The sequence below is a fragment of the Lagopus leucura genome, unplaced genomic scaffold (assembly GCF_019238085.1).
Source record: "Lagopus leucura isolate 7727_CA_CO unplaced genomic scaffold, USGS_WTPT01 Super-Scaffold_100127, whole genome shotgun sequence".
NCBI classification, from domain to species: domain Eukaryota; kingdom Metazoa; phylum Chordata; class Aves; order Galliformes; family Phasianidae; genus Lagopus; species Lagopus leucura.
Genome location: NW_024962330.1, coordinates 1 through 23,787, shown reverse-complemented (window position 1 = coordinate 23,787; position 23,787 = coordinate 1). Strand labels below are relative to the sequence as shown.

Sequence of the window (23,787 nt, the reverse complement as noted above, 5' to 3'; positions counted from 1 at the left end):
GTCGGAAACCGCTTCCCTCGTCCTATCACACACGCACACTGCTGAACAGTCCATTCCCGTCTCTTACAGCCCCATTCCCGCCCCATTACATCCCGCACGCCGCTCGCATCTCCCCGCCCCGCTGCCCCCCCCGCAGCTCCCGCAGTGCCGCGCCAACTACATTTCCCATCGCTCCCCGCGCCCCATCGCGCTCTACGGCGGTTCGGACTACGTTTCCCATCACCCCTTGCGCGTACGGTGGCCGAGGGGGCGCTGCGCGCGTGACGGCGCGGCCCGGCGCTGCTCGCCAAGATGGCGGACGAGGAGGGTGAAGGGCCGCCGCGCTCGGCCGCGGCCCCGCAGCGGAACGGCGGCGATGAAGGAGCCCCGGGGGGACCGCGGGTGGTCCGCATCGTGAAATCCGAATCCGGATACGGCTTCAACGTGCGGGGTCAAGTGAGCGAGGGCGGGCAGCTGCGGAGCATCAACGGCGAGCTGTACGCGCCGCTGCAGCACGTCAGCGCCGTGCTGGGCGGGGGGGCGGCCGACCGCGCCGGGGTCCGCAAAGGAGACCGCATCCTGGAGGTGTGAGTACGGGGGGGGGCCGCCGCCGGGCCCGGGCTGCGGGGGAGGGCGGGTGTGGAGGGGGTGTGGTGGCTGCGTTGGTGTTGAGGGGGCTTGAGGGTGGGGGTGGGGGGTCCTGAGAGAGTTCTGGTGCGGCGGAGGGGGGTCCTGAGGGGGCTTGGGGGGGAGCCTGATGAGGCTGAGGGCTTCCTAAGTGCACTGCGGGGTTTGGGATGGACCCTGAAGGGTTTTGGGGGGATGCCGAGAGGTTGTGGGGATGACCTGAGGGGTCTCGGGTGGTACCCTGAATGGGCTGAGGGTTTTGGGGTAGTCTTGAGGAGGTTCTGAAGGGTCTGGGGGATTGGAAGGGATGTCCTGAGTGAGCTGACAGGTTTGGGGTGGGTCCTGAGAGGAGGAGTTGTGGGGGCATTTGAGGGGTCTCAGGGGTTCTGAAGGGCCTTAGGGAATTCCTGAGGGGGTTCACACAGGTCCTGAGAGGTCTGTGGGAGTCCTGAGAGGACTGAGCACACTGAAGTTTGGGGACATGTAGAAGGGGTTATGGGGTCTGGGCCATTTCTGCACTGAGGCTGTGGGAGGGTGCTTCATAGAGGAGGGTACTTTGGATGAGGGGTTGGAGGCTGGGAATTTCCCACAAGGATTTAGGGTCACTTGGGACTCCCCACATCTCGTGGGGGATCATTAGGGAGTGCTGTGTACACCCCAAAGAGGGGTCTGAGTCTGCTGTTCCCCTGTGGGGCTCTGCATGGGGCGGTGCTCCATTCCTTGCGCTGGAGGCACTTATAGGGGGCTTCCCCTCTCCACCCCACGTGGGGCTTTTAGGGACAATTCGGGGGATGCTGCGCCAGTGGTGTATCTGAGAGCTTTGGGGGATCCTTTGGGGTGTGGGGATGCCGTTTCCATCTCTGCTGTGCTGACATTTTGAGGTTCCCTTTCTTTATGGTGTGCAGGGATTCTCCCCTCAGCAGTGAGCTCAGGGACAGCTCTGGGGTCCATGTGGGTGCCAAGGGGATGGGGTTGAATTGCTGCTGGTTCCTGATCCTGACCCCTTGGTTGTTCCTTGCAAGAATTACAGGGAATGTCTTCCCGTAGAAATGCTTCGGTGTGTTGAAACCCCTCCTTTCTCTTTCCTAAAAGATCCCATAAGTGTTGATTTTGTGGGCCAGCATCAGGCACATTGCCGTGCAGCTCTTTGGGTTGGTTCTGCCCGCGCTGAGCAATCTCCGCTGTTCTTTACACCTTTGTACTTGGTGCTGAGTTGGTTAAGCTCAATTACTTATTAATTACAGGGATTTCCCAGCAGCAGGAATGCCTTGCTGCCGGGCTGTGAAGGACAGCACAGGGCTGGAGCTGGCTGTGCCCTGCAGCAGGCCCTGGGATTCGGCTCTTCCCAGTGACCCAAATCCATCCCACTTTGATTTTCTGCGCAGCAGAAGCGTTTGGGCTGAATTCTGCACCTGGAGGAGCGACGTGAGAACAGCTCTTATTGACCCAGGGAAATATCTGTATGCGTTGCAAGGTGCCAGGTTGGAAGAGCTCTGTCTTGTGGGAGATGCTTAAAATGCGGTCTGTGAAGGAGGCACAGGACCGTAGGGGCTGGAAGGGACCTCTGTAGACCCCCTGAAGCAGTGCCCTGCAGCACGATCACATCCAGGTGGGTTTGAGTGTCGCCAGAAAGGGAGACCCCGCCAGCTCTCTGGGCAGCCTGTTCCGTCTTGCTGAGGAGTGGGATTTCCTCTCCCTGCCCATCGCCAGAGCGAGGCCACTTCCTCGTTTCCCCGTGGATCATCTCGTAGCACCCCGTTGGCTTTCACCCTCGCCCCGTATCGACTGTCGCGCTCGTTAGCTGCGATGCCTCAGTCAGCTCGCCGGCCCTGCGCTGCCTGTGTGTTCAGCAGGACGTGGGCATTAATTAGAGTCCAGCTCCTACGAGTCAGACCGAGCGCTCGTGAGCCGAGCAGGAAACAATAAAGCAGCCTCCCAAAATAGCTCTGGTTTCCCGTCCCTTGCGCCGTGGCAGACAGGGCTCCAGGCTCTGCGTTGTGGTTGTGCTGAGCAGCCTATGCAGAGCTAGGGGACACGGGTCTTGCTCCAAGCTCTGCCCAGGGTGTGGTGGAGGTTCTCTTTGGGTTCCTGGGCTCTCAGAGTCCTTCCTCACCATCCACTCTACACTCCTGCACCTCAAGTGCAGCTCTTGCTTTCCAAGGTTGGTTTTGCAACACAGCCATGGCACGCTCTCTAATCTCCTTAGCTCGATGTATGTTTGTGGGTGTTGAGGGCATTGGAGTCAGACAATGAGAGCTCATTTAGTTCTTGATTATCACCCTGAATGACAATCATAACTAATCTCGGTGGGGAGGAGCTCTGTGCTGCTGCTAGCTCTGTCTGCAGGGAGCTGGTTCAGAACAAGTCGGTGAGGATGTGGTTCACGATAACAGGAGCTCAGTGAGACCCTGGTGCGGGTGCGATGCCGCAGGGTCTCCTTCCCACCCATCCTGCAGAACAGGAGAGATGTTTGGTGTGTTGCTGACAGGCTTTCCACACTTCTTCTCTTCAGACTTTGGCATGGCATCGCCCCACCAGCTCTTTAACGGGCGCATGTCCATGTGGTTGTGCAGAACCTCTGCTTTGTCCTTTAGGAAGTGAAACTCTTTTTCTTCTCTTGGCCCAAAGTCGGACGTTGCGTGTCAGTGTGGCCCAGAAGAAGCTGGTGCTGCCTGGGAAAGCACGGAGCTGTCTGCAGGGGGGACGTGGCAGCGCTGTGCTGCTCGTGCGAGGGGCGTGCTAGCAGAAAACCACGGGGCGGTCAGCAGGCTTACCTGCACCAAAGGCTTTAAGGATGTCTCCTTAAGCTCAGGTGGCTTGGGGAGCATCCTTTCTTTTTCCTCTGGACTCCCTGGTTCTCACTGTGGCCCCATCCCTCGCTGTGCACAAAGCTTGAGGGACATCCAAGGAAAAAGCTGCAAATTGATGTCTTTTCTGGCGGGAGATAACAGCGGTGGGTAAATCAAGAGCCCTCGCTTGCTGGCTTTCCCATTAAGTGTGCAATTAAATAAATGAGAGAGCCTTTTTTATCTGCCTTGGCTTAACACTTCTGCAGACTATTCCGATAGAATGCTGTGTGTGCTCATGGGGATGAGTTCAATTACTGAAGCTGGAGGAATTCGGTATCTGCTGCCTCTGCTCCATCCATGCAGCCAGTGTGCCACACTCAGCATCCCACACCGCTTTCCTCGTGTGCCTTTCCTTGCCATTCCCTCTCGCTTTTCCACCATTCCTGAACTTCCCTCGAGGAGGGGTTGGTGGGGTCTGCATGAGCCAATACAAATCCTTGCTTTGATGTTAGCTTACGAAGCTGCACCCAAAACTCCAGCTCGGAGCTGGTCATGGGGCTCTTGGAGGTTGGCTGCTCTCAGGGTGTGTGGAGTCACTGTTTTGGTTATTGCTCCTGCTGCGGCTGGCATGGGCAGCATTGGGAGCTGTCTGCTGTTATGTTTGGCACAGGTTGAGCTTCTGAAGCGTTCGGATCGTAGGATGGCTTGGGTTGGAAGGGACCCCAAGGACCACCACGCTCCAAAAATGCTTTTTCTTTTTTCAGCAAGGCTACACGTTAAGTCAGTATTTCGTTTTCTTTTAAGTGATATTTAGTCGTGGACCTTCGGAAGCATTGCTGTTCTTTGCCTCCTCTCAGAGTGCTTAAAAAGCGTTCGTTTGCAAGGCATCATTGCTCATGTAATTGGAGCAGATGAATGAATGGCGGTGCTGCAGTTTGCTAGAGCAGAGCATATAAATGTGCACAGAGGTTTATTAAACTTCCTTAAGGCGTCCTAAGAGGCTGCTGTGAAAGTGGTCGTTCTCCCAGGCTCCTGCTTTCTTCTGCACAGAAGTGGGAACATCACTGGAACCTCACTTGGTGATTCCTTCTGAGGTTTATTTATGTTTGGAGGAATGCTGAGCGAGGTCTGGCCTTTGTAGCCCTAAGAGGAGAGTTGGCTTCCATCTAGGAAGAGCATTGGGGTGATAAGAAATGGGGAAATACTGCCCTTCCCAGAGCAGGGAGGGATGCTTTGCTGTGCCCGTGACTGGTAAGAACTGATGTGCTGCAGGAGATGCAGAAGTGCATGGAGCTGCTGGGGGTGCACTGAGCTCTGTGCTGGAGCTGAGGGTCAGGGGCTGGGAGAGGCTCTGCGTGGCGGAGGCCGCGCTTGGAGTTGTGTTAAGGTCCTCGTCTCAGGGCAGCGTCGTGCAGGCTTTCCGCAGCCAATTCCCTTCCCTTCTCTTGGCAGGAAATTTGAAGTCTTCACGGAAGATGAGTCGTTTGGTGCACAAATGGGAGGACTGAAATGCTCTTCTGTGTGCTAGAGCTTCCTTAGCATTGGTGTGTTGGGGAGTTCTGCTGCATCCTTGGGATTTAACGTGGGATATCCCGAGAGTTGGGGTCACTGGTTTTCAACTGAAAGAGGGAAGATTTGGGTCAGGCGTGAGGATTGGAATCCTTTACTCAGAGAGAGGACAATGAGGCTGTGAGTGCCCCATCCCTGTAGGTGCCCCAGGCCATGGATGGGACCCTTGGCAGCCTGAGTGGGTGGGGAGCAGCCAGCCCATGGCGGGGTGGTTTGGGGTGTGAGGAGCCTTGCAACCCAGCCGTTCTGCAGTGCTGTGGTCTGTAGGTCCCTTCCAACCCAACCACGCTGTGATCCCATGGTTCTCTGAATCACAGAGCGTCCTGGGTTGGAGGGGACCCAGCAGGATCCAGGCAGTGGGAAGCCCTGACGGCTGGGCGGTGGCAGCAGTCATGCCTCAGCTCACAGCACCGTGCCGCAGCTCTGGCTCTGTGCAGCTCTGCTGATGGCCCTGGGGAGCACGGCGTGCTCAGAGGTTGGACCGGGTGATGCCTGTGGGCCCCTTGAGCTCCATGGGGTGAGGAGGAAGCTGGGTGCTGACAGAGGTCAATGATCGGCGTCTGAGAGTGGAAGGGGCAGAACCTCATTCCTGCTTTTACCACATCTGCCTTTGGCTGGAGAAGTGACCTCACAGGGGAAGTTGCTCTCTGCTCTCCGTCCCGCGGTGGTTTGCAGTGAAGTTCTCCTTTTGGCCCTTCCTGTGCGGTCTGGGGTGTGATGGGGATGGGCTGGTGGGTGGATTCGGTGATCCTGTAATGAGTCTGTGGTCTTGTGGGTCGCCGTGGTGGTGATGGGTCAGTGGTTGGACCTGATGATCTTGGAGGTCTTTTCCAACCTTTCTGTTTGTGTAGGTTTACCTCTGGCCTGCTCGGCATCCCCCAGAGCTGGACAGGGGGTTGGAGCTGGGCAGGGTGAGGGTAGCACCTGTGGAGTTGAGTTCTGTTGCCTCCAAATGGAAGCAGGAGCTCGAAGAGAAAAGCACCCAAGCATCCCAGGAAAAGCAGATGGGCTGTTGGCGTGTTGTGGCCGCACTGCGCGGCTGGGCTCCCCGCAGCTCTGCACACAGCAGCTCTGCACACAGCAGCTCTGCACACAGCAGCTCTGCACACAGCAGCTCCTTTCCCGTTCCCTTTCTCCCCAAGGTTTGTGCAGGATTTCTACAGGCAGAGTTGCTATGGTGACTCTGTTGCAGAGCTGCCCTTGCCTTACAGGGGCTCGGCTGGCAGAGCACTGAGGTGAGCGGAGCCGTCAGTCTCTGCTTGCAGGGAGGAGTCCTGCTTTGGGCCGCCCGAATCCCACGCGGGCAGCAGTGCTGGAGGACTCCGCAGCCTGGCTTTAATTCCACTGAATGGAAACAATCTCCCATTGGGATGAGTGAGCAGCACGTGAGCCTCGCTCAGCTGGAATGAATGCGAGTGCCACACAGCGCTGTGTTGCAGTGAGGAATGGCTCCATTTCGCTGTGACAAGAGGGGTATTTCCCCAATTCTCAGCTCTGTGGCATCGTTACTCCACTGGAAGAGCTGTGCGTGGCTCTTGGGCCCTCTTAGCACAAAGAATCCAGAGAAGACCCACGGAGGTGTCCCTTCCCATTGTAAGGGTTGGAATGAGACAGGGTCTCTTCCAATCTAAAGCATTCTCTGGCTCTGCAAAGCCCCTAAAGAACTTCTGGCTGTGGTGGAAGCTCCTAAACAAAGTACCATAGCAGATAACTCAATAAATTGTCAGTGGGAGAAATGGATGAAGCTTCAACCTGATGTCGTGAGAGCAGAGCAGTGCAGCTGGGCTCTGCTTGCTTCCTGGCAGAGCTGAGCTGCAGAGCTACTCCCACCAAAGCAGAACTTGCAGAGTTTGAACATGGGAACTACGTGGGCTGTTTTGGTTTTTTGGTGTTTTTCTTGCTTCTCTCTTGCTGGTGTAACCCACAGCAGGAAGGGAGCTGAAGCCATGGAGATGTCAGTTACCTTCTGCTGGTGGGGAGGCAGATCTGTGCTGGATTTCTGGGCTGGCTCTGAGCGTCCCCTTAGCCTTGCTGATGGCTTCCCCACTGTCTTACAGGAACGGGGTGAACGTTGAAGGAGCGACACACAAGCAGGTGGTGGACCTGATCCGCGCTGGGGAGAAGGAGCTGATCCTGACGGTGCTGTCGGTGCCTCCCCACGAGGCCGACAACCTCGACCCCAGCGACGACTCCCTGGGGCAGTCCTTCTACGACTACACGGAGAAGCAGGCCGTGCCCATCTCCATCCCCACCTACAAGCACGTGGAGCAGAACGGAGAGAAGTTCGTGGTTGGTACTGGCCGGACGGCGCTTCCCATGCATGGGGCTCTGTGCTGCTTGGGGGCAGTGGGTGGCAGTGGTCCCTTTGTGCCTTCAATAATTCAAAAATAACTCATAATTTATTGGCTGCTTTTGATACTGACTTGTTTCGTCTCTGCTTGGTTATTCTTTTGCAGTTATTTCTTGTGCACTGCAAACGTTTTTGTTAATAGCACTAGTATAGAAGATGAGGTAGGAAGCCGTAGTTCTGCTTGTGTGAGCTTTTGCTCACATTTGCACTCATTTTACACCAAATGTTGAGGTGAGAGGGAGCAGCAAATGTCCTGACATGCTGCTTCCCATCTGGGAAATTCCTTTTCCCTTTCATCATCTTCTTCCCTCTGGAGAATATGGGGGGAAATGAATTAAAGAAAGGTGCCCAGCTTGCAAACCTCAGGGCCCTCATCCTGCCCGCCCCGCGCTTGCTGCCTGCCCTTGTTGGGGGAAACCCCAAACCATAGGGGTTGGAAAAGACCTCTTCATTGTTGCTAGGCTGGGGCTTTGCTGCTGGGAGGGTGCAGGGTGATGCTGGGGGGCTGTAAGGGGGCAGAGGAACCTCTGCACTGGAGCTGCTGCTCTCTGCACCTCCCAGCCCCATTGCAGCAGCTCCTCCTCTCTCAAGGTGGTGCTGGAAGCATCGAGCTGTACTTCTCATTGCAGCTCTAGCCCTCCTGGCTGCACTCTGAGCTGCTCCTCTCTGCTCCCTGCAGGTGTACAATGTTTACATGGCTGGCCGGCAGCTCTGCTCCAAGCGGTACCGTGAGTTTGCCATCCTGCACCAGAACCTGAAGCGGGAATTTGCCAATTTCACCTTCCCACGTCTCCCTGGAAAGTGGCCCTTCTCCCTGTCGGAACAGCAGCTGGACGCCCGGCGGCGAGGGCTGGAGGAGTACCTGGAGAAAGGTATGGAGCTGAGAGTGTGAACTGCACAGCATCACAGTCCCAGCACCGCAGGGGTTGGAAGGGACCTCTGGAGATCCCCCAGGCCAACCCTAAAGCAGGTCCCTGCAACACGTTGTCCAGGTTCGCATCCATGTGGGTTTGAATCTTTCCGGAGAAGGAAACTACCCTGTGCCGCTCTGGGCTCAGTTCCAGGGCTCTTCCGCCCTCGTGTTCACACAGAACTTTTATGGCTGAAGCGCTGAGCTCCATCACTTTGTGAGCGCCGCGGTGGGACGTAGGTCAGGTTCTCCCCACCCCACACAGCTCAGTCATCTTCCTCCTCCGGGCTGCAGGAAGGGGCAGGCTGGTCGTGTTCGGATGCAGCATGATGCGCTTCAGCTCCAAATTATTTCCTGAACTTGACCTGAATTCCCAAATAGCTCCAGTCCCTCTGGAATGACTATTTATGAAATCTCATGCCGCTTTTAAGTACAGCTGAAACCTCCGTTGGCTGACTGCCTGCAGCCTGGGCTTTGCCCGGGGGGAATATCCCACACTGCTGCACTCTCTGCTGGATGCCAGCCCACGTGCCCCAGCTCACTTTGAGAAGGCTCTCCCTGCCCTTGGCTGCCTGCGGAACAGCCCGGCGTTGTCGCCCTGTCCTTCGGGCAACTCCTGGAGGGGTGGCTGCCTCCCCTGGGTCGGCCCCTGACTTGTGCTCTGTGTCCTGCAGTGTGCTCCATCCGCGTCATCGGGGAGAGCGACATCATGCAGGAGTTCCTGTCGGAGTCGGATGAGGTAGGCACGTGGGCAGCGTGCTGCAGCTCTGCTGTGGTGGAGACTGCACCGGGGAGCAGGGACGCTGCCAAAGCCACGTAGAAAGCAGCAGCAGAAAAGCAAGGCCGCCCCCTGAGCCCTGCCACGGGCTCCTTGCCCCACACCTGAGCAGGGTGCCGCTTCTTTCTGAATTCCCCATTGCAGCCTGAAAAGGGATTCTGTTGGGTGCAGTGGTGTACAAATGACCACATTATTTAGCAGTGCAAGGCAGTCAGTAATTGGTCCATGAAGTTCCTGGCTCAGCCTGAACTGGAAGGGGTGACCCCTAACCCCTCAACCGAGGGCCTTGCTGATTCCTGTCCTCTTTTTTCCCTTTCTTCAGAATTACAACGGCGTCTCAGACGTGGAGCTTCGGGTAGCATTACCAGACATAACAACAGTGACAGTCAGAGTCAAAAAGAACAGCACTACAGACCAGGTGTACCAGGTGGGCTGCTTTATCTTCTTTCTTCGGGACATGAAGGATGCGTGCGATCCATGCACTCTCTGAGGCCCTGGAGGTGCTCAGTGGCTCCTCTGCCCCTCCTTGAGCACTAGCGTTTTGGCAGGGAGGGTGGGAGCTGGCGAGCCCCCACCTCACACTGTGCTGAGACAGCATTTCCTTGGCTTGGCTGCAAGGACAGAGCAAGGGATGAATTAGTTGTCCCCGATAACATCTTAAAGCTGGCGGATAGCTGGGAGCACCACAGCTCTAACACAGCGTGCCTGGCGCAGGAGTTGTGTGCGTCCTGCACCCATTCTCCTTGCTGTCAGCAGCTCGGGGTAGGCAGTGCTCGGGGGCAGCCCACGCGGAGCTGGCCCAGCCTTCCTGCTGCGCTCACCCCACCTTCCCTTTGGTTGTTCTCCAGGCCGTGGCTGCTAAAGTTGGAATGGACAGCATTACCGCCAACTACTTTGCCTTGTTTGAAGTGATCAATCACTCCTTCGGTAAGTGCGACAGCAGCCAAGGCAGTGCTGGAGAGCCCTAGGGCGCTCCTGCAGCTCTCATCTGCACTCACAGGACCAAGAGCCCTGGAGGAACAGGGCAGGCACAGCACTGATAATGAGAAGCCCTCAAAATCTTATGGCTTTGGGGTTTTTTTTTGCTGCTGTTTGACTTTCCTGTTCCTAAGCTGTTCAAGGAGACACTTCTGTTGAACAGATATGTTTTACTTTGGTTCAGAGAGAGGTGGTGCCCAGCATCACTGAAACATGGCTGGAGGTCAGACACAAGCAGCATCTCAGCGCAGGGCAGAGGGGCTGCAGAGGAGATGGGATTTGCTCTGTGCACACGTAGAGCTGGGTCCAGTCTTGCAACAGGCCATAAGCTGCAGCTTGCCATCTCATCTGTCCTTCAGTTTCTGATGGGATTTGGGGTTGGAATGTAGGATTTTGGCACTCAGTACTCTCTCCTTCCATCTCAGCTTGCGCTGGGGGCTGGCCAGGTCTTGGTGAGCTCTTATCTCCCCCAGCTTTGTGTTGGATTCACTAAACCAACGTTGTCCCCAGTGTGCCTGTTGTACCACAGAGTGGAAGCGATGGGTTTGTGTTCCGCTGTGGTGGGTTCTGAACTGAGCATGTTTCTCACTCCTAGCCAGGTGCTTTTGTTTTCAGGTGTTAGCACTGGGACAGGGCTGTGCTGGCACAGCATCACGCAGACTCCAACCACAGCTATTAGTTCCTCATCCTTGAGCGCTGTGCTCCTCACTCTGAAAAGCAAAAACTCCACTTAGCCTTTCTCCCTTGCACTTTCTGGACGCTCATGGGAACATCTCCATTTATTCCTATCTGGATAGGCTCCGTTTCATTTCCCTGGAAGCTGTTAGCTCTGCCTGCGGTGAGGTGGTGGCCTTACCCTTCCTTGATCCATCACAGTGAAGCTCTGAGCGCAGGGCTGGCTGCTGGCAGTGCTGCCAGGAATCCCAGCTGCGCGTTGCTTCATTGAGCGCAATGCAGAGACATGGCAGTGTGTGCCCCACTGCGCTGCTGGGACCCAGAGATGGCCCTCACCACTGTCATGGTGTCATGCAGGGGGAAGTGCTGTGAAATTCCTGTCTGTGCCCCGGGGGCCACTGCAATGGACTGGCAGGGTCCAGCGCCATGGAGGCAGGTGCTGAGTTAAGCTCTGCTTCTTGCAGTGCGCAAGCTGGCACCCAATGAATTTCCCCACAAACTCTACGTGCAGAACTACACCTCGGCAGTGCCAGGGACGTGCCTGACCATCCGGAAATGGCTCTTCACGACAGAGGAGGAGGCTCTTCTCAATGACAACGACTTGGCAGTCACCTACTTCTTCCATCAGGTGGGTACCTAATTGCTCCCTGGGAGAGCTGGAGCTTTGTGCTGGAGGTAAGCCAACCCAGGCTGCGTATCAGGAAAAGTTTCTTCTCTGAAGGAGTGGTGATGTGTTGGAACGGGCTGCCAGGGAGCGAGGGGAGGTGCTGTCCCTGGAGGGGCTCAAGAGCTGCAGAGATGTGGCACTCTGGGGTACGGTTTTGGGCACAGTGGGGTGGGTTGGGGTTGGACTCGATGATCTTAGTAGTCTCTTCCAACCTTAATGATCCTGTGAGCTGCTGGCAGCCAAGGGCCCAGCTCCCACCACGACTGCAGCCGCTGCTCTCCTCAGCTGCACGGCTTTGAGGAGCAGCAGCGCGTGGCCTGGCTGCGTCCTGCTGCCCGGGGCTGCACGATGGGGCTCACGCCGCCCTCAGCGCTGCCCCTTCCCAGGGCGAGCGAAGGGATCCCGAGTGGCTGCCATCCAGGGGTGGGATATTGTCCTCAGCTCTGCACGAAGCTTTTGGGCGGTGGGGGAGCAGATTTCTCCCTGCTCTGCAGAACCACAATGTTTCTGTCGTTTCACCTGCCCCCTCCTATGCTGCTGCCCTATAGGATGAAGTGAGCCTGAGAAGAGCCGTGTTCTCCCTTGACTGTAGAAAGCCAGGCTAGGATGACCAGCCCAGAGGTAGATATCTGCCAACTTCAGTAAGATGGGTCCTGCTCTGTCTGTCTCCACCACCAGAAATGCTCCCTTGACACTCCAGACTGAGCCAGTACCACCCCCTGGTCGACACTGAAATAAAGATAGCCGCTTGCAAGCTGTATGGTTTCCTAGACTGGCTCTTCTGTTGGCTGGGAGCTTTGGGAGCTGCCAGGCAGGAGTTGGGGTGCGCAGGGCTGAAGGAAAGGCCGCTCAGTCTGAAGGGTAACAGGATCCCATGCCAGTGCTGCCCTCCAGCAGCACGGTGGGCAAAAGGCAGGGGATACCAAAGGCAAAGCAGGATGCCAAGCGCCAGATGTCCAGGTCTATCCTTTTCCTCCAGGAGTGTTATTCCAAAGTCCTCCTGGACAGAGCTCGAAGGCTCATGATGGCCCTGGGGTGTGCTGATGGGATCCTGCAGTCTGACTGCTGGGTTTTCTTTCCTTTTTTTCCCCTTTTTTACTTTTCCCTGTTTAAGGCTGTTGATGATGTCAAGAAAGGCTACATCAAAGCAGAGGAGAAGTCCTACCAGCTACAGAAGCTCTGTGAGCAGAGAAAGATGGTCATGGTGAGTCGTCCCACTTGTCCTGCTTTGTTTCCTCCAGTGAGCACCTTGCAGTGCCATACCCAGCACTGCTCCAAGCCAGAGACAAAACCTTGTGCTGAGAGGTGCCCATAGCAGTCCGTCCCCTGAAGCTTCCAGGGAGAGCTGTTGCTCCGCAGTCATCAGGAGGCAAAGGTCTTTTTCTATCCAAAAAGCCCCAGAGGTGGCAGCATTGGCCTCACAAAGAGGAGTGGATCCCGGCTGCTCGCAGTGCGGCTGCAGCGCTGCTGTGCCTTCATTTCTTTGTAGCCTGGCAGAAGTCCAGGGCTCAGCCCACGCTGGGCTCCCACAGCCCATACGCAGCTCTGACATTCCCCAGCACGGACCCTGGAAGCGTCACCTGAGATGCTGAAACCTCTTAATGATTAACCAACAGGAGGACCAGCAAGCAGGCACTTCCTGCACTGGGCCACTTGTGGCTCCAAAGGGAGATGTGGCTCTTGGAAAAGCCACGCCTCCGTGTCCCCTCTTGCATGTTGTGGTTCTGCTCCATGAAAACCTTCCCTTGCAATGAGAAATCACAGCCCTGGAAGTCCTTGGATGGAGCCCAGTTGGGGAGTCCTGGGACGCGGGCAGCTGTAGGGGATCCCCCAGATGGGGACACGCTTTGAGGAGCCCTGCTGCCCTTGGGTTCCCTGTTTTGGGCTGCAGGGTTCTGAGGAGGGCCGTGTCCCCGTCCCAAGGTGTAACCCGGCGCCCATTTCTCTCCGCAGTATTTGAACATGTTGCGGACGTGCGAGGGTTACAACGAGATCATCTTCCCTCATTGCTCCTGTGACTCTCGGCGGAAGGGACATGTCATCACAGCCATCAGTATTAAGCACTTTAAACTCCACGCCTGCACCGAGGAGGGACAGCTGGAGGTGAGAGCAGGGCTCTGCGCTTAGCCCCATGGCTCTGTAGGAAGCCTGGAGCTCTGGGCTGCGGTCCCTGAGTCTCTTCGTGCGGCTTCGCTTCACCACCCAATGTGCCTCGAGCGCCCCCTGCCCCCCAGGGGTTCACCTGGGTTCTGTCTCCCCTCAGAACCAGGTAATAGCGTTCGAATGGGACGAAATGCAGCGGTGGGACACGGACGAAGAGGGAATGGCCTTTTGTTTTGAGTATGCCCGAGGAGAGAAGAAACCCCGATGGGTTAAAATCTTCACCCCCTACGTAAGTAGCCCAACTCCTGGCAGGTTTGAGAAGCCAGAACCGCTCTGCGTCCAGGTGAAGTGGTGTCACCCAGGAGCCCATCCTGGGAGCAGTGACCTTCAACACTTTGTCAGTGACACGGCCATTCTGTGGTTCTGAAGGTCCCTCTCAACCCAGCCGTTCCACGGCTCCGTGTTTCTGAGGTCCCTTCCGACCCAGCGGTGCTGATGCCATAGTTGTGTGACCTGTAGGCTCCTTTCCAGCCCAGCCGTTCTGTGATCCCATGGTTCTGTGCTTTCGTGTCCCTTCCATCCCAGCCGTCCCGTGTCTCTGTGGGAGCTGCACGGCCCCAGCACTGCGGTGGGGACGCGGCCGCCAGGAGGAGCCAGCAGCACAGGCTGGGCTTTGGGTGCTGCGGGAGATCTGAGCTGCGCCCACTTTCTCTTTGCAGTTCAACTACATGCATGAGTGCTTCGAGCGGGTTTTCTGTGAGCTCAAGTGGAGGAAAGAGGTAAGGAGCTGTGGCTGCAGGGAATTGCCTTCACCTCCCACAGCAGCGTTTTGCTGGCGGTCGCTCCTGCCTGTCCCCAGCAAGGAGGTTGAAGAGGGAGCAGCAGGTGTTTGAGCTGGCTCTGCTGGGAGCGCGGTGTTCTGTTTGCAGAGCTGCAGGGTGCTGTGTGCCACGGTCTGGAGAGGAGCTCCTGGGGTTGGTGGGCTCTGCTGTCGCCCGCAGGTGGCAAAACCTTAGTTCTGTGGCTGCAGAACTATTCAGAGAGGGCTCTCTTTGCTCAGAGCCGTGCTGTCACCATGGGTCCATCCTTTGCCTGTGCCTGCTGGTGCCACCCAGCTCTCTTGTCCTCTCGTCCTCTCTGCCCTGGGCTCTCCATGCTGTGGGGTTGGGAGCTCCTGGGCTGGGCCTAGCATTAGGCGTGAGATGCTGCAGTGGGACAAAGGGTCCCGCTGTGTGACATCCCTGTCCTTGTAGGCACCATGAGCTCTGGGCTCCATGACCCTGCTGCATGACATAGCTGTCGCTTTGCAGATGGCACTGCCCCTGCCCTGGGCTCAGCATCACCCTCTGTGTGGCTCAGGGCTGCATCCTGGCAGCAATCTGGGGCCAAAGCTCTGGGGCCAGAGGTGGGATGGAGATAGAGATGTGGAGCTGGTGGTGGTGAAGCTGGAGCTGCATTTCTGGAGCTGGTTGCCAGAGGTGGAGCTGGAAGCGGTGCTTAGTGCTGCTGGTTGTGCTGGGCTGCAAGTTCCGGTGGTGCTGGAGCTGCTTTGCTGTGCAGAAGTGCTGCCATCGCCCCTCCTGCCGCTCCCATCTGCCTCTCGCTCCCCTCCCAGCCCTCAGGCCCCTTTTTTTTATTTATCCCCTTCCGTCTTTTTCCCTCATCAAGGTGGAGGAGGAGGCAACAGACAAGGATAACCAGAACTGCAGCACAGACACGGTGTGCAGCAAGGTAACGGCGCTGCAGCACCTGCAGGAGCTCCGCAGCGCCGAGCAGCGCCTTCTGCTGCGCCCAGCACGGCTCCTGTCGCACACAGCGCTGCTCCGCGCCCTGCCATGGCTGCAGGCTGTGCTGCTGCGTGCGGCTGTGGCTGCTGCCTCCGGCTGTGAGCGCCTGCGCTGAGCTGCACGCGGCTGTGCTCACTGGGGCGGAACACCCCCAGAGCCCCTTGATGGTGGCACTGCTGCAGAGGGAGCCCCCGGCCCCACGCATCGCTTCCTCTGCCCCACGGATGCCGAGCAGGCAATAACAGCAGGGCAACCCCCAGCGCTGTGGGGCGGAGGCTGTGTGTGCACTGAGCATCCCCTGGCCGGGCCCAAAGCTTTGGGTCCCATTCTGATGATGCACATCACAGCTCTGTGGGGCAACTCGCAGCTCCCTGCCTTGGCTGATGCATCCCCCCCCAGCCTCACACGAGTGGGGCAGGGAGCGATTCTGCAAACGGTGAAATAAAGACGGGACGGAGCCCCCCCAAATGCAGCATCGGGGGCTCGAGCATGGGTTGCTAATAGGCTTGCTCATGGCTGTGCTGTGAGGTGTTTGGTGTTTAGGGAAAGGGGCAGAGCCATCCCAGAGCTCCAGAACACCCCCAGTTGAACCAGAAATGCAGCAGTGGGCAGCAGCGGAGCGAACACAAAGCTGCTGGGGCGCAGCGCAGGCTGCCCTTTGATGCTCCCTTCTCCTCTCTTGCAGAACATCTTCCAGACGGTGCGGGCACAGCAGAGGGACGCAGCCACTTAACCGCGGCGCAGCAGAGCGTAACCCCCAACCCCAAATTAACACTTACAAATTCTGTTATTGTATTAAAGCCCTTAAACTAAATATTATTAATAATAACACCGTTTGTCAACGTCATCTTTGTGGGGCTGAGGAGGGCTCGGCCCCGTCCCATCCCCTCAGCCCTGCACCCATGGACGGCTCTGATCCCATTTTTTACGACTGGAAATTGAATTCATCCATTTGCACTGTTTGGACGTATGTATGTATGTATGTATAAAAAAAGGCAAAAAAATCACAAAAAAAAACATGAAAAAGTGGTGTGTACTGATCCCATGCCCACGCACCTGGCTGCCTCAGGGGCAGCACCTTCGTTAAGGTGCCTTAGCACACACGTCCCTCCATCCACTCTGGTTTTAAGAATTGAACATTTTAGAGAGAAGAAAAATAAGGAGGGGTAGGGAAAGGAAAAGGGGGAAAAAGGGAAAAGGAAAGGAGGAAAGGAAGAAAAGGGGAAAAAAAGGAAGCAAAAAAGACAAAAAATAAAAAAGAAAAGGGGGGGGGGAGGGAGAGAAAAAGGGAAAAAATGGAGGGGAAAAAAAAAAAAAAAAAAAGAGGAGAAAAATAAGAAATGAAGAGGATGGGCGCTGTGAAATGAAGAGTTTGACGCTGCGCTGTTCCGTGAACGGGGTGCGAGCGGCCCCGGGGGGCAGCGGGGGCCGGAGGGTCGTCGGTGGGGCGCAGGGCGGGGGGCGCAGCTCGCGCTGCCGTCGGACCCGTTCGGGCTCAGCTGCCCGCGCGCCGCCCCGCCGTCCTTCCCGCGGCGGAGCCCAGACCCCATTTCTGCACGGAGCCCCGTTTCGCCCCATGCGCCCCCACTGCCGTCCGCCGCGGTGGCATTTGGGCTTTCTGGGGTCGTTTTTCTTTTTTCTTCTGCTTTTTTCCTTAAGGAAACCGAAAGCGCGGCGCTGTAAGTAGGTCAGGAAGCGCCGCGGGGCCCCAGCGCCGTCTGACGGATCCGACAGCGCTGCGAAGGGCGACGGCGACAAACACAAAACCCTACAAGAAACCCACAAAAAAAAAAAAAAAAAAAAAAAAAACCTAGAAAAAGAAACACGAAAAAACACCCTGCAAAAACAGATCCAGCATTCGGGATTGTTTTGTTTTTGGTAACTTTTATTTAGACAGAAAAATAAAATAAGAGAAAAAAAATTAAATTATCCAAAGGAACCGCAATAAATAGCAAATAAATTAAGCGCCGGTGTCGCCACCGCAGACGGCGACTCCTGGGGGTCCGCCCCCCCCCCACCCCCCACCCCTCCCACCCCACAACGACTCAGCGGGTCCCAAAGCCCCGGTAAGGGGAGGAGAGCAGCGGCCCCGCGGTGCCGCTCACGGATTATCTACAGGGAGGCCCCGCGGTGCCGCTCGGCCGGGCTGGGCTGCGGGCTCCGGGATCGTGGGGCACGGGGGGTGTGGGGCCGAGATCCGCGTCCCAAGGGCGGGGATCCCCCTCTCAGGACGCCCCGGTTTTGGCGCGTCCCAATGTTGATCCACCCCAGTTTCTGTGCACTCCAATCCAGAGCGCAATCCTGATTGCAGAGCATCCTGGTCTTCCTGCACCTCAGTTTTGGCAGATCCCAGTCTCGGTGCATCCCAACGTTGCTGCATTTTGATCTCGGTGCGTCTCAGTGTCGGCACGTCCTGATCCTGGCACATCCCAATGGCGATGCGACCCAACATCAGTAAATCCCAATCTCACTCATCCCGATCTCTCAGTATCCCAGATGCAACGCATCCTGATTTTGCTGCATCTCGATCTCAGTTTTGCTGCATCCAACATTTGGCACATTCCAAACTTGACGCCTCCAAATCCCAGCGCATCCCAACTTCAGCACATGGCAGTTACAGTGCACCCCATTCTCACGGCATCCCACATTCAGTGCATCTTGATTTGGGCTCATCCCAACAGCATGGAATCCCGGTTTCACTGCATCTCAAACTCGCAGTATCTCAGTTTTGTTGCATCCCCATTTTGCAGCATCCCAATCTCGGTGCATCCCAGTTTCACCGCATCCCAAATTCAGTGCATCCTGATCTTGGAGCATCCCGATTCCAGCACATCCCAATCTTGGAGCATCCTGATCCCAGTTCGCCCCAATCCCGGCTTATCCCATGACCAGCCACTCCATGTCCATACAGCTGTGGCCGTGCTGGGAGTGCAGCCCCCGGAACCCATAGAAAAGGGGAAACTGAGGCAGGTGGGGGCCGGGCAGAGCGGAGTGGCAGTGTATGTGTGAAGAGGGTCCCGCTTGCCCTGGCGCAGCCGCCCATGGGGTGGTATTTGGGGGGACAGGGGGAGGTGGCCATGTCCCTCCCACAACGTGAGGTGCCTCCCACGTCCCCAGCTTGGGGCTGGGTTTGGTCCTGTTTGGTGAGAAAGAAGCCCCAAGCGGGGACCTGGGTGGCAGAGGAGTGCCCCTGCCCAAAATAGGGGGGTGTTGGGGGGAGTGCTGGGGTTGCTGGGTCCTCCTCCTCAGCCCATGGACTGGGATGGACCGGGAGGGGGGATCCATCTGGTCCTGCCGGGGGGGGGCCATCCTTCCTGAGCATATGGGGGTCTGTGTGCCCCCCCCGGCAGGACCGACCTCCCCACCCCAGGGGGGCTGCTCCACCTTTGGGGTCACCCATGGGTGCTGCGCTGCACTTCCAGACCTGAGCAGGAGGGAGAGGATGGGGGGCATTAAGTGGGGCTGGGGAGGACCCCAATGGCTTGGGGGGCTGTTAGGGGTCTGGGGGCTCACCCCTCAGTAGGGCCGGTTGGCGTCTTTGGGCCTCTTGAGCTGCACCTTGAGGCGCTTCATGCCGATCTGGAACCCGTTCATGGCGTGGATGGCCGCCTGCGCGCTAGCTGGATTGTCAAAGCTGACAAAGCCTGGGAACAGCGGGGACAATGGGGACACGGGGATGGTGGTGACAATGGGGACGTGGGGACAGTGAGAACACGGTCACGGTGGTGAAGTGGCCCTGCAGCTGGCCCACGATGTCCCCAGCTACCATAACTCCGTGCCCCTGGCCTTGGTGGCTCCAGCTGCGGTGTCCCCACGGTACTTTGATGTCCTGCTCATGATGTCCCCGTGTTCCTGGACATGGTGACCCCATCTGTGAAGTCCCTGATGTCCGCATGCTCTGGCCATTGTGTCCCCATATTCCTGGTCATGGTGTCCACATCTATGATGTCAGTGGACATCCTTGGTGACCCCATCTGTGATGCCCCTTTGTCTCTGACCATGTGATAGTGTCCTCGTCTACAGCGTCCCAATGCTCTTACCATGACATCCCCATACTCCAAACACAGTGTCCCCATGTCTTGGCCATGGTGACCCCATATTTCCGGCTCTGGTGACCCCATCTGTGGTGTCCCTGTGTCCTGACCATGGCCATGATGTCCCCACACTCTGACCGCGGTGTCCCACCCCCGGCCATCGCATCCCATGTCCCTACCGAAGCACTTGCTCTGGTTGGTGGCGCGGTCGACGAACACTTTGGCTGAGATGACGTTGCCGAAGGGCAGGAACATCTGTAGGATCTCGGTGTCAGCGAACTCCTGGGGCAGGTGGTAGATGAAGATGTTACAGCCCTCGGGGCCTGTGGAGGGAGCAGCGTCACAGCGGGCACAGGCCCGGGGCACCCCAAAAAACCCCAAACCCAACCCAACCCCATGCACCCATCCACGGGGCACCCACAGACTCCAATGGATGACCCCAAAACCACTGCTCCATGGCTTCCCCCTGGCTACGGGCACCCCAAGCACAGCTCCATTGGGTGACTTAGGGGATCCTGGGGGAGTCCTGGGGACTCAGAGAGGGTCCCAGGATTGTGGGGTCCTAGGAAGGTTCTGGGGTGTCCCAATGTCTCAGAGAGTCCTAAGGGGTCGCAGGAGGTTTGAGGGAGTTCAGGGCTGGTCTCAGGGTGCCAGGAGGCCCCCAGGAAGGCTTGGGGAAGTTCCTCACCTTCGCGCTGCTGCTGTTGGGGAGGGGGCGGGGGGGCCAGCAGTGGCCCTGGGGGGGCGAAGGCTGGGCTCACCAGCCCATAGGCGGCAGGGTAGGCGGCTGTAGGGGAAATTGGGTCAGCCCAGTACAGCCCAGTGCCTCCCAACACATCCCAGTGCCCTCTAGTACCACCAGAGCTCCCCCCAGTGCTCCCAGTGCCCCCCAGTGCTTCCAGTCTTCCCCCAGTGCCATCCCAGTCCTTTACAGGTGTGGCCTTCTAAACCATGCAGCTCTCCCCAGTATCCTCCCAGTTCCCCCCAGTGCCACATCGTGCTCATCCAGTGCCCCCCCGATGTCATGCAATGCCTTTGCAGCACTCTCCAGTGCTCCCAATGCTTCCCAGTGCCCATCAGAGCCACAAAATGCCTTCCCGGTGTCAACCATTGCCCTCCCACTGGCTCCCAGTAGCCTCCATTATCCTCCCAGTGCCATGCAATGCCATCCCAGTGCCTTCCAGTGCCCCCTCCAGTACACTTCCAGTCATGCAATGCCTGTCTAGTACACACCAGTTCTCCCAGTGCCCCCAGTGTCACACAGTTCCTTCCTAGTACCTGCCAGCGCCCTCAGTGCCACGAAGTCCCCACCCAGCTCCCAGTGCCATGCAATGCTTTCCCAGTCCCTCCCAGTGCCCCCAGCACCCCCACCTGTGTAGTGCTGCATGCCAGCATATGCCTGCTGCAGGGGGTCCGCAGGGGCAGCGGGGCTCTGGGCTGGGGGACAGAGTGGGGGGCCGTTAGGGGAGGCGGGGGGCAACGAGGGGGCAGCTGGGGGGCAGCAAGCACCTGGGAACGGGGGGACCCCTCCGGCGTAGACAGCTTCAGGGGCGGGCGGCCCCGCGGGCTGTGCGGGCACCGGGCTGTACCCATTGACACTCAGTGGGGCTGCGATGGCGGGGACTGGTGTGGCAGCCATGGCCGGCGGCGTGCTGGTTCCTGGGGGACAGCGGGGTCACCACCCTGGCATTGGCACCACGCTGTCCCCATCTGGCTGTGGATCCATCCCCTGGTGGCCACCACATCGCCATCCCACACGGACGCATCTTTGGGGTCCCCATCCAACATGGACCCAACCCGGTGTCCCCATTTCCAGCGTCCCCACCTCTGGCATCCCCCATCCTTGATGCCCCCAACCCCCCGTGTCCTGCGTCCCACATCTCCCACCCCAGATGACCCCCACACCCCTGATGTCCCCACATCCCCAAGTGCCACCTACCTGAGGAGGGGGGCAGAGGGGTGGCGATGAGCCCGTTGGGGTTGACCGTGCCCATATGCTGCATCTGGACGGCCATGGTGGCCATGGGGCTGAGGTAGGCCGAGTGGGCGGCCACCAGGGCTGCCTGCTGCTGCATCAGCTGTGGGGACAGAGCTGGCACCGCACACGGCCACCAGGGTCCTTTCCCAAGCGTTGTCCCCACGAGACCCCCGTGATCCAGTGGGTGTCGCCCATTTGGTTGACAATGCCCAACTTGGGAACCCGGTGTCTCCTCACAGCATCCCGTTCCCATCTCCGACCACGCGGGGCCATGTTTCCCCACTCCACCCAGTGACCCCATCCTGGATCACGGGATCCACCATCACTGGGTTTTACCATTTCCTGTTGCTCATCACTGCAGTACGGCCATCTCAGAATGTGGGGACCCACCACCTCACCCCATGGGCGCCCATCAGCTCACCCCATGTCCCAGCGCAGCCCTCCGAGACCATCTGCCACTGATGTCCCCCACCCCATCGCCCCTACCGCACCACAAGGTAGGGCCATCCTTTCAGCTGCCACCCCACAACACAACGCCCTCACCCCACGCCCAGGCGCTTACGTCCCCCCGATCCCCATGCCCCCCCTACCGCCTGTGTGTAGGCGCTGTAGGCCCCGAACTGGAGTGCTATGGGGCTGAACATGCCGAGCTGGCTCGCCACCTGCTGCATCCTCCGCAGACCCCGCTCTTTCTCCGTGTCCGCAAACTTCACCACCAGGCTGGATGAGGCACCCTGTGGGGACAGCAATAGGATGGGGAGGGGTCAATCGGAGGGCTGACGGTGGGGTCAATTGGAGGGATGGTGGGGACAATGTGGGGATGGCACTGAGATAATGGTGGGACAATGGTGGGGATATTGGGAGGGACAACGGGAACCGCGGTGGGGATGATAGGAATTACGACAGGAGGGGCGGGGGGCGGGATGGAGACAACGGGGACAGTGGTGGTGGGAACCATGGGGACAGTGGTGGGGCTGGCAGTGGGGCGGTCAGGGGTGGCGGTGGGTTGGTGGCCCTCACCGGCAGAGTGCGGCTCCCGTGGAGGGCGGCGATGGCAGCCTGGGCCTCTGCATGGCTCTGGAACTTGACGAAGGCGCAGCCTGGGGACGGCGGGGTCAGCAGGGACAATGCCCGGCCCTCCCCAGCCCAATGCACCCTGACTGCCCCCATCCTTGTCTTCATTCCCATCCCCATCCCCCTCCCCATCCTATCCCCAACTCCACTTTCATCATCCCCATCCCCATCCTTGTCCCCACCCCCATCGTCCCCACCGCCATCACCATCCCATCCCCATCCTACCCCTGCCTCCACCCCAACCTCACCCCCACCCCATCCTGTCCCCATCTCCACACAGTGACACCTTTGCTGGTGCCGTCGGGGCCGCGCAGCACTGTGCACTCATCGATGGTCCCAAAGGGTTCAAACATCTTTCTCACATCCTCGTCTGCCTGCTGCTTGCTGAGCATCCCCACAAACAGCTTGCGGTCCTCTGCAGGACAGCGTGGTGACACTGGGACATGGAGATGGACACCCCCTCACCCGGCCAGGATGGGGACAAGGGATGGGGACAGTGCAGGGACAGCCAGTGCCCGACCAGGATGGTACTGGAGACATGGGGATGGGGACAAGTGTCCCCCCTCCAGGGACACAGGGACACCAAGATAGGCTGAGACCTGGGATGGGGACATGGTAGGGGGAACGCCTCTTGTGGGGCTGCTTGGGTACAGGTTGGGGACATGGGGACAGTGCTATGCTGGAGCCTCCCCAGGGACTTGGGACACCAACGGGATGGGGGACACGGGAGGAGGACAGGGATGGGGCCATCCCCACCATGGGACATGGGCGGAGGAAGAGGGGACATGGGGACATGTGTGGGGGACACGAGGATAAGGTGACAAACAACATGGGGATGGGGACGGCCACCCCCACTGGGGATACTGGGTGGGGGGCAGGGGTTGGCGCCAGCCCTGTGGGGGACATGGGGTGGCCCTTGGGGGGCCCCATTTGGGGACACGGGGGCGGTACCTCCTCGGCTCTCACTGTCCGCTGGCTTCACCTGGATGGGGCGGTTCATCTGGGGGGGCACAGTGAGCGATGGGGATGCAGCCCCAAAAAGCTCCCCGGGTACCCCAAAGATGCCCTGCGTTACCATGGCAATGCTGCCTGCATCCCATTACCAGGCAGCGGGCACCATGGCAACGACCACCTTCTTCCCCCCCCCCCCCCCATTAACTGGGGGGGCTGGGGGGCTGACCCCACCCCCTGAGAGCAACGTGGGGGGGGGCAGGGAGCAGATGCCCGGTAACCATGGCAACGGGAGGACGTGCTCCATGGCAACCGCCCACTCATCCCCAATTTCCCCATCCCGTTGCCTGGCAACGGCGCTGACATCAGCAGCGCTGCGATAAACAATGACAAGGCCGGAGGGGGGGGAGGGGGTGGATTTGGGGGGCCCCCGAAACCCCTACGGCTGAAGGAGGTGGGGGAGGGGCGGGGGGCGTTGTCCCCATCTCACCCCACCCTCCCCCCTATTTCCCACGCAGAAAGCGAAGGTGCCCCCCCC

At 58.5% G+C, this 23,787-nt stretch overlaps 2 protein-coding genes across 7 annotated transcripts; one reads left to right on the top strand and one right to left on the bottom strand.

Annotated features, from left to right (window-relative positions):
- Window positions 1-287: 287 nt before the first annotated feature.
- On the top strand, window positions 288-16,041 carry SNX27 (sorting nexin 27). 3 transcript variants are annotated; one of them, XM_042887955.1, is made up of 13 exons: window positions 288-566; window positions 7,022-7,253; window positions 7,994-8,186; window positions 8,899-8,963; window positions 9,325-9,429; window positions 9,851-9,929; window positions 11,120-11,283; window positions 12,437-12,526; window positions 13,276-13,425; window positions 13,586-13,714; window positions 14,145-14,204; window positions 15,094-15,156; window positions 15,898-16,041. In XM_042887955.1, exons 1-13 carry the CDS (start codon window positions 292-294, stop codon window positions 15,943-15,945), a joined length of 1,653 nt encoding a protein of 550 aa, XP_042743889.1. In that variant the 5' UTR covers window positions 288-291; the 3' UTR covers window positions 15,946-16,041. The 3 variants fall into 3 exon arrangements, with proteins under 3 accessions (XP_042743889.1, XP_042743890.1, XP_042743892.1); XM_042887958.1 differs by lacking the exon at window positions 288-566 and adding an exon at window positions 6,896-6,918; XM_042887956.1 differs by lacking the exon at window positions 15,094-15,156.
- A 1,216-nt stretch (window positions 16,042-17,257) lies between these two features.
- Window positions 17,258-23,348, bottom strand: CELF3 (CUGBP Elav-like family member 3). Of its 4 annotated transcripts, XM_042887948.1 has the most exons (11): window positions 23,250-23,348; window positions 22,585-22,713; window positions 22,245-22,324; window positions 21,815-21,958; window positions 21,186-21,324; window positions 20,756-20,905; window positions 20,618-20,683; window positions 19,935-20,033; window positions 19,426-19,569; window positions 18,726-18,856; window positions 17,258-18,636 (listed from the first exon to the last, which is right to left on the bottom strand). In XM_042887948.1, exons 1-10 carry the CDS (start codon window positions 23,296-23,298, stop codon window positions 18,729-18,731), a joined length of 1,128 nt encoding a protein of 375 aa, XP_042743882.1. In that variant the 5' UTR covers window positions 23,299-23,348; the 3' UTR covers window positions 17,258-18,636; window positions 18,726-18,728. The 4 variants fall into 4 exon arrangements, with proteins under 4 accessions (XP_042743882.1, XP_042743881.1, XP_042743883.1 ...); XM_042887947.1 differs by having other exon boundaries at window positions 20,618-20,905; XM_042887949.1 differs by lacking the exon at window positions 19,935-20,033.
- Between the last annotated feature and the right edge of the window lie 439 nt (window positions 23,349-23,787).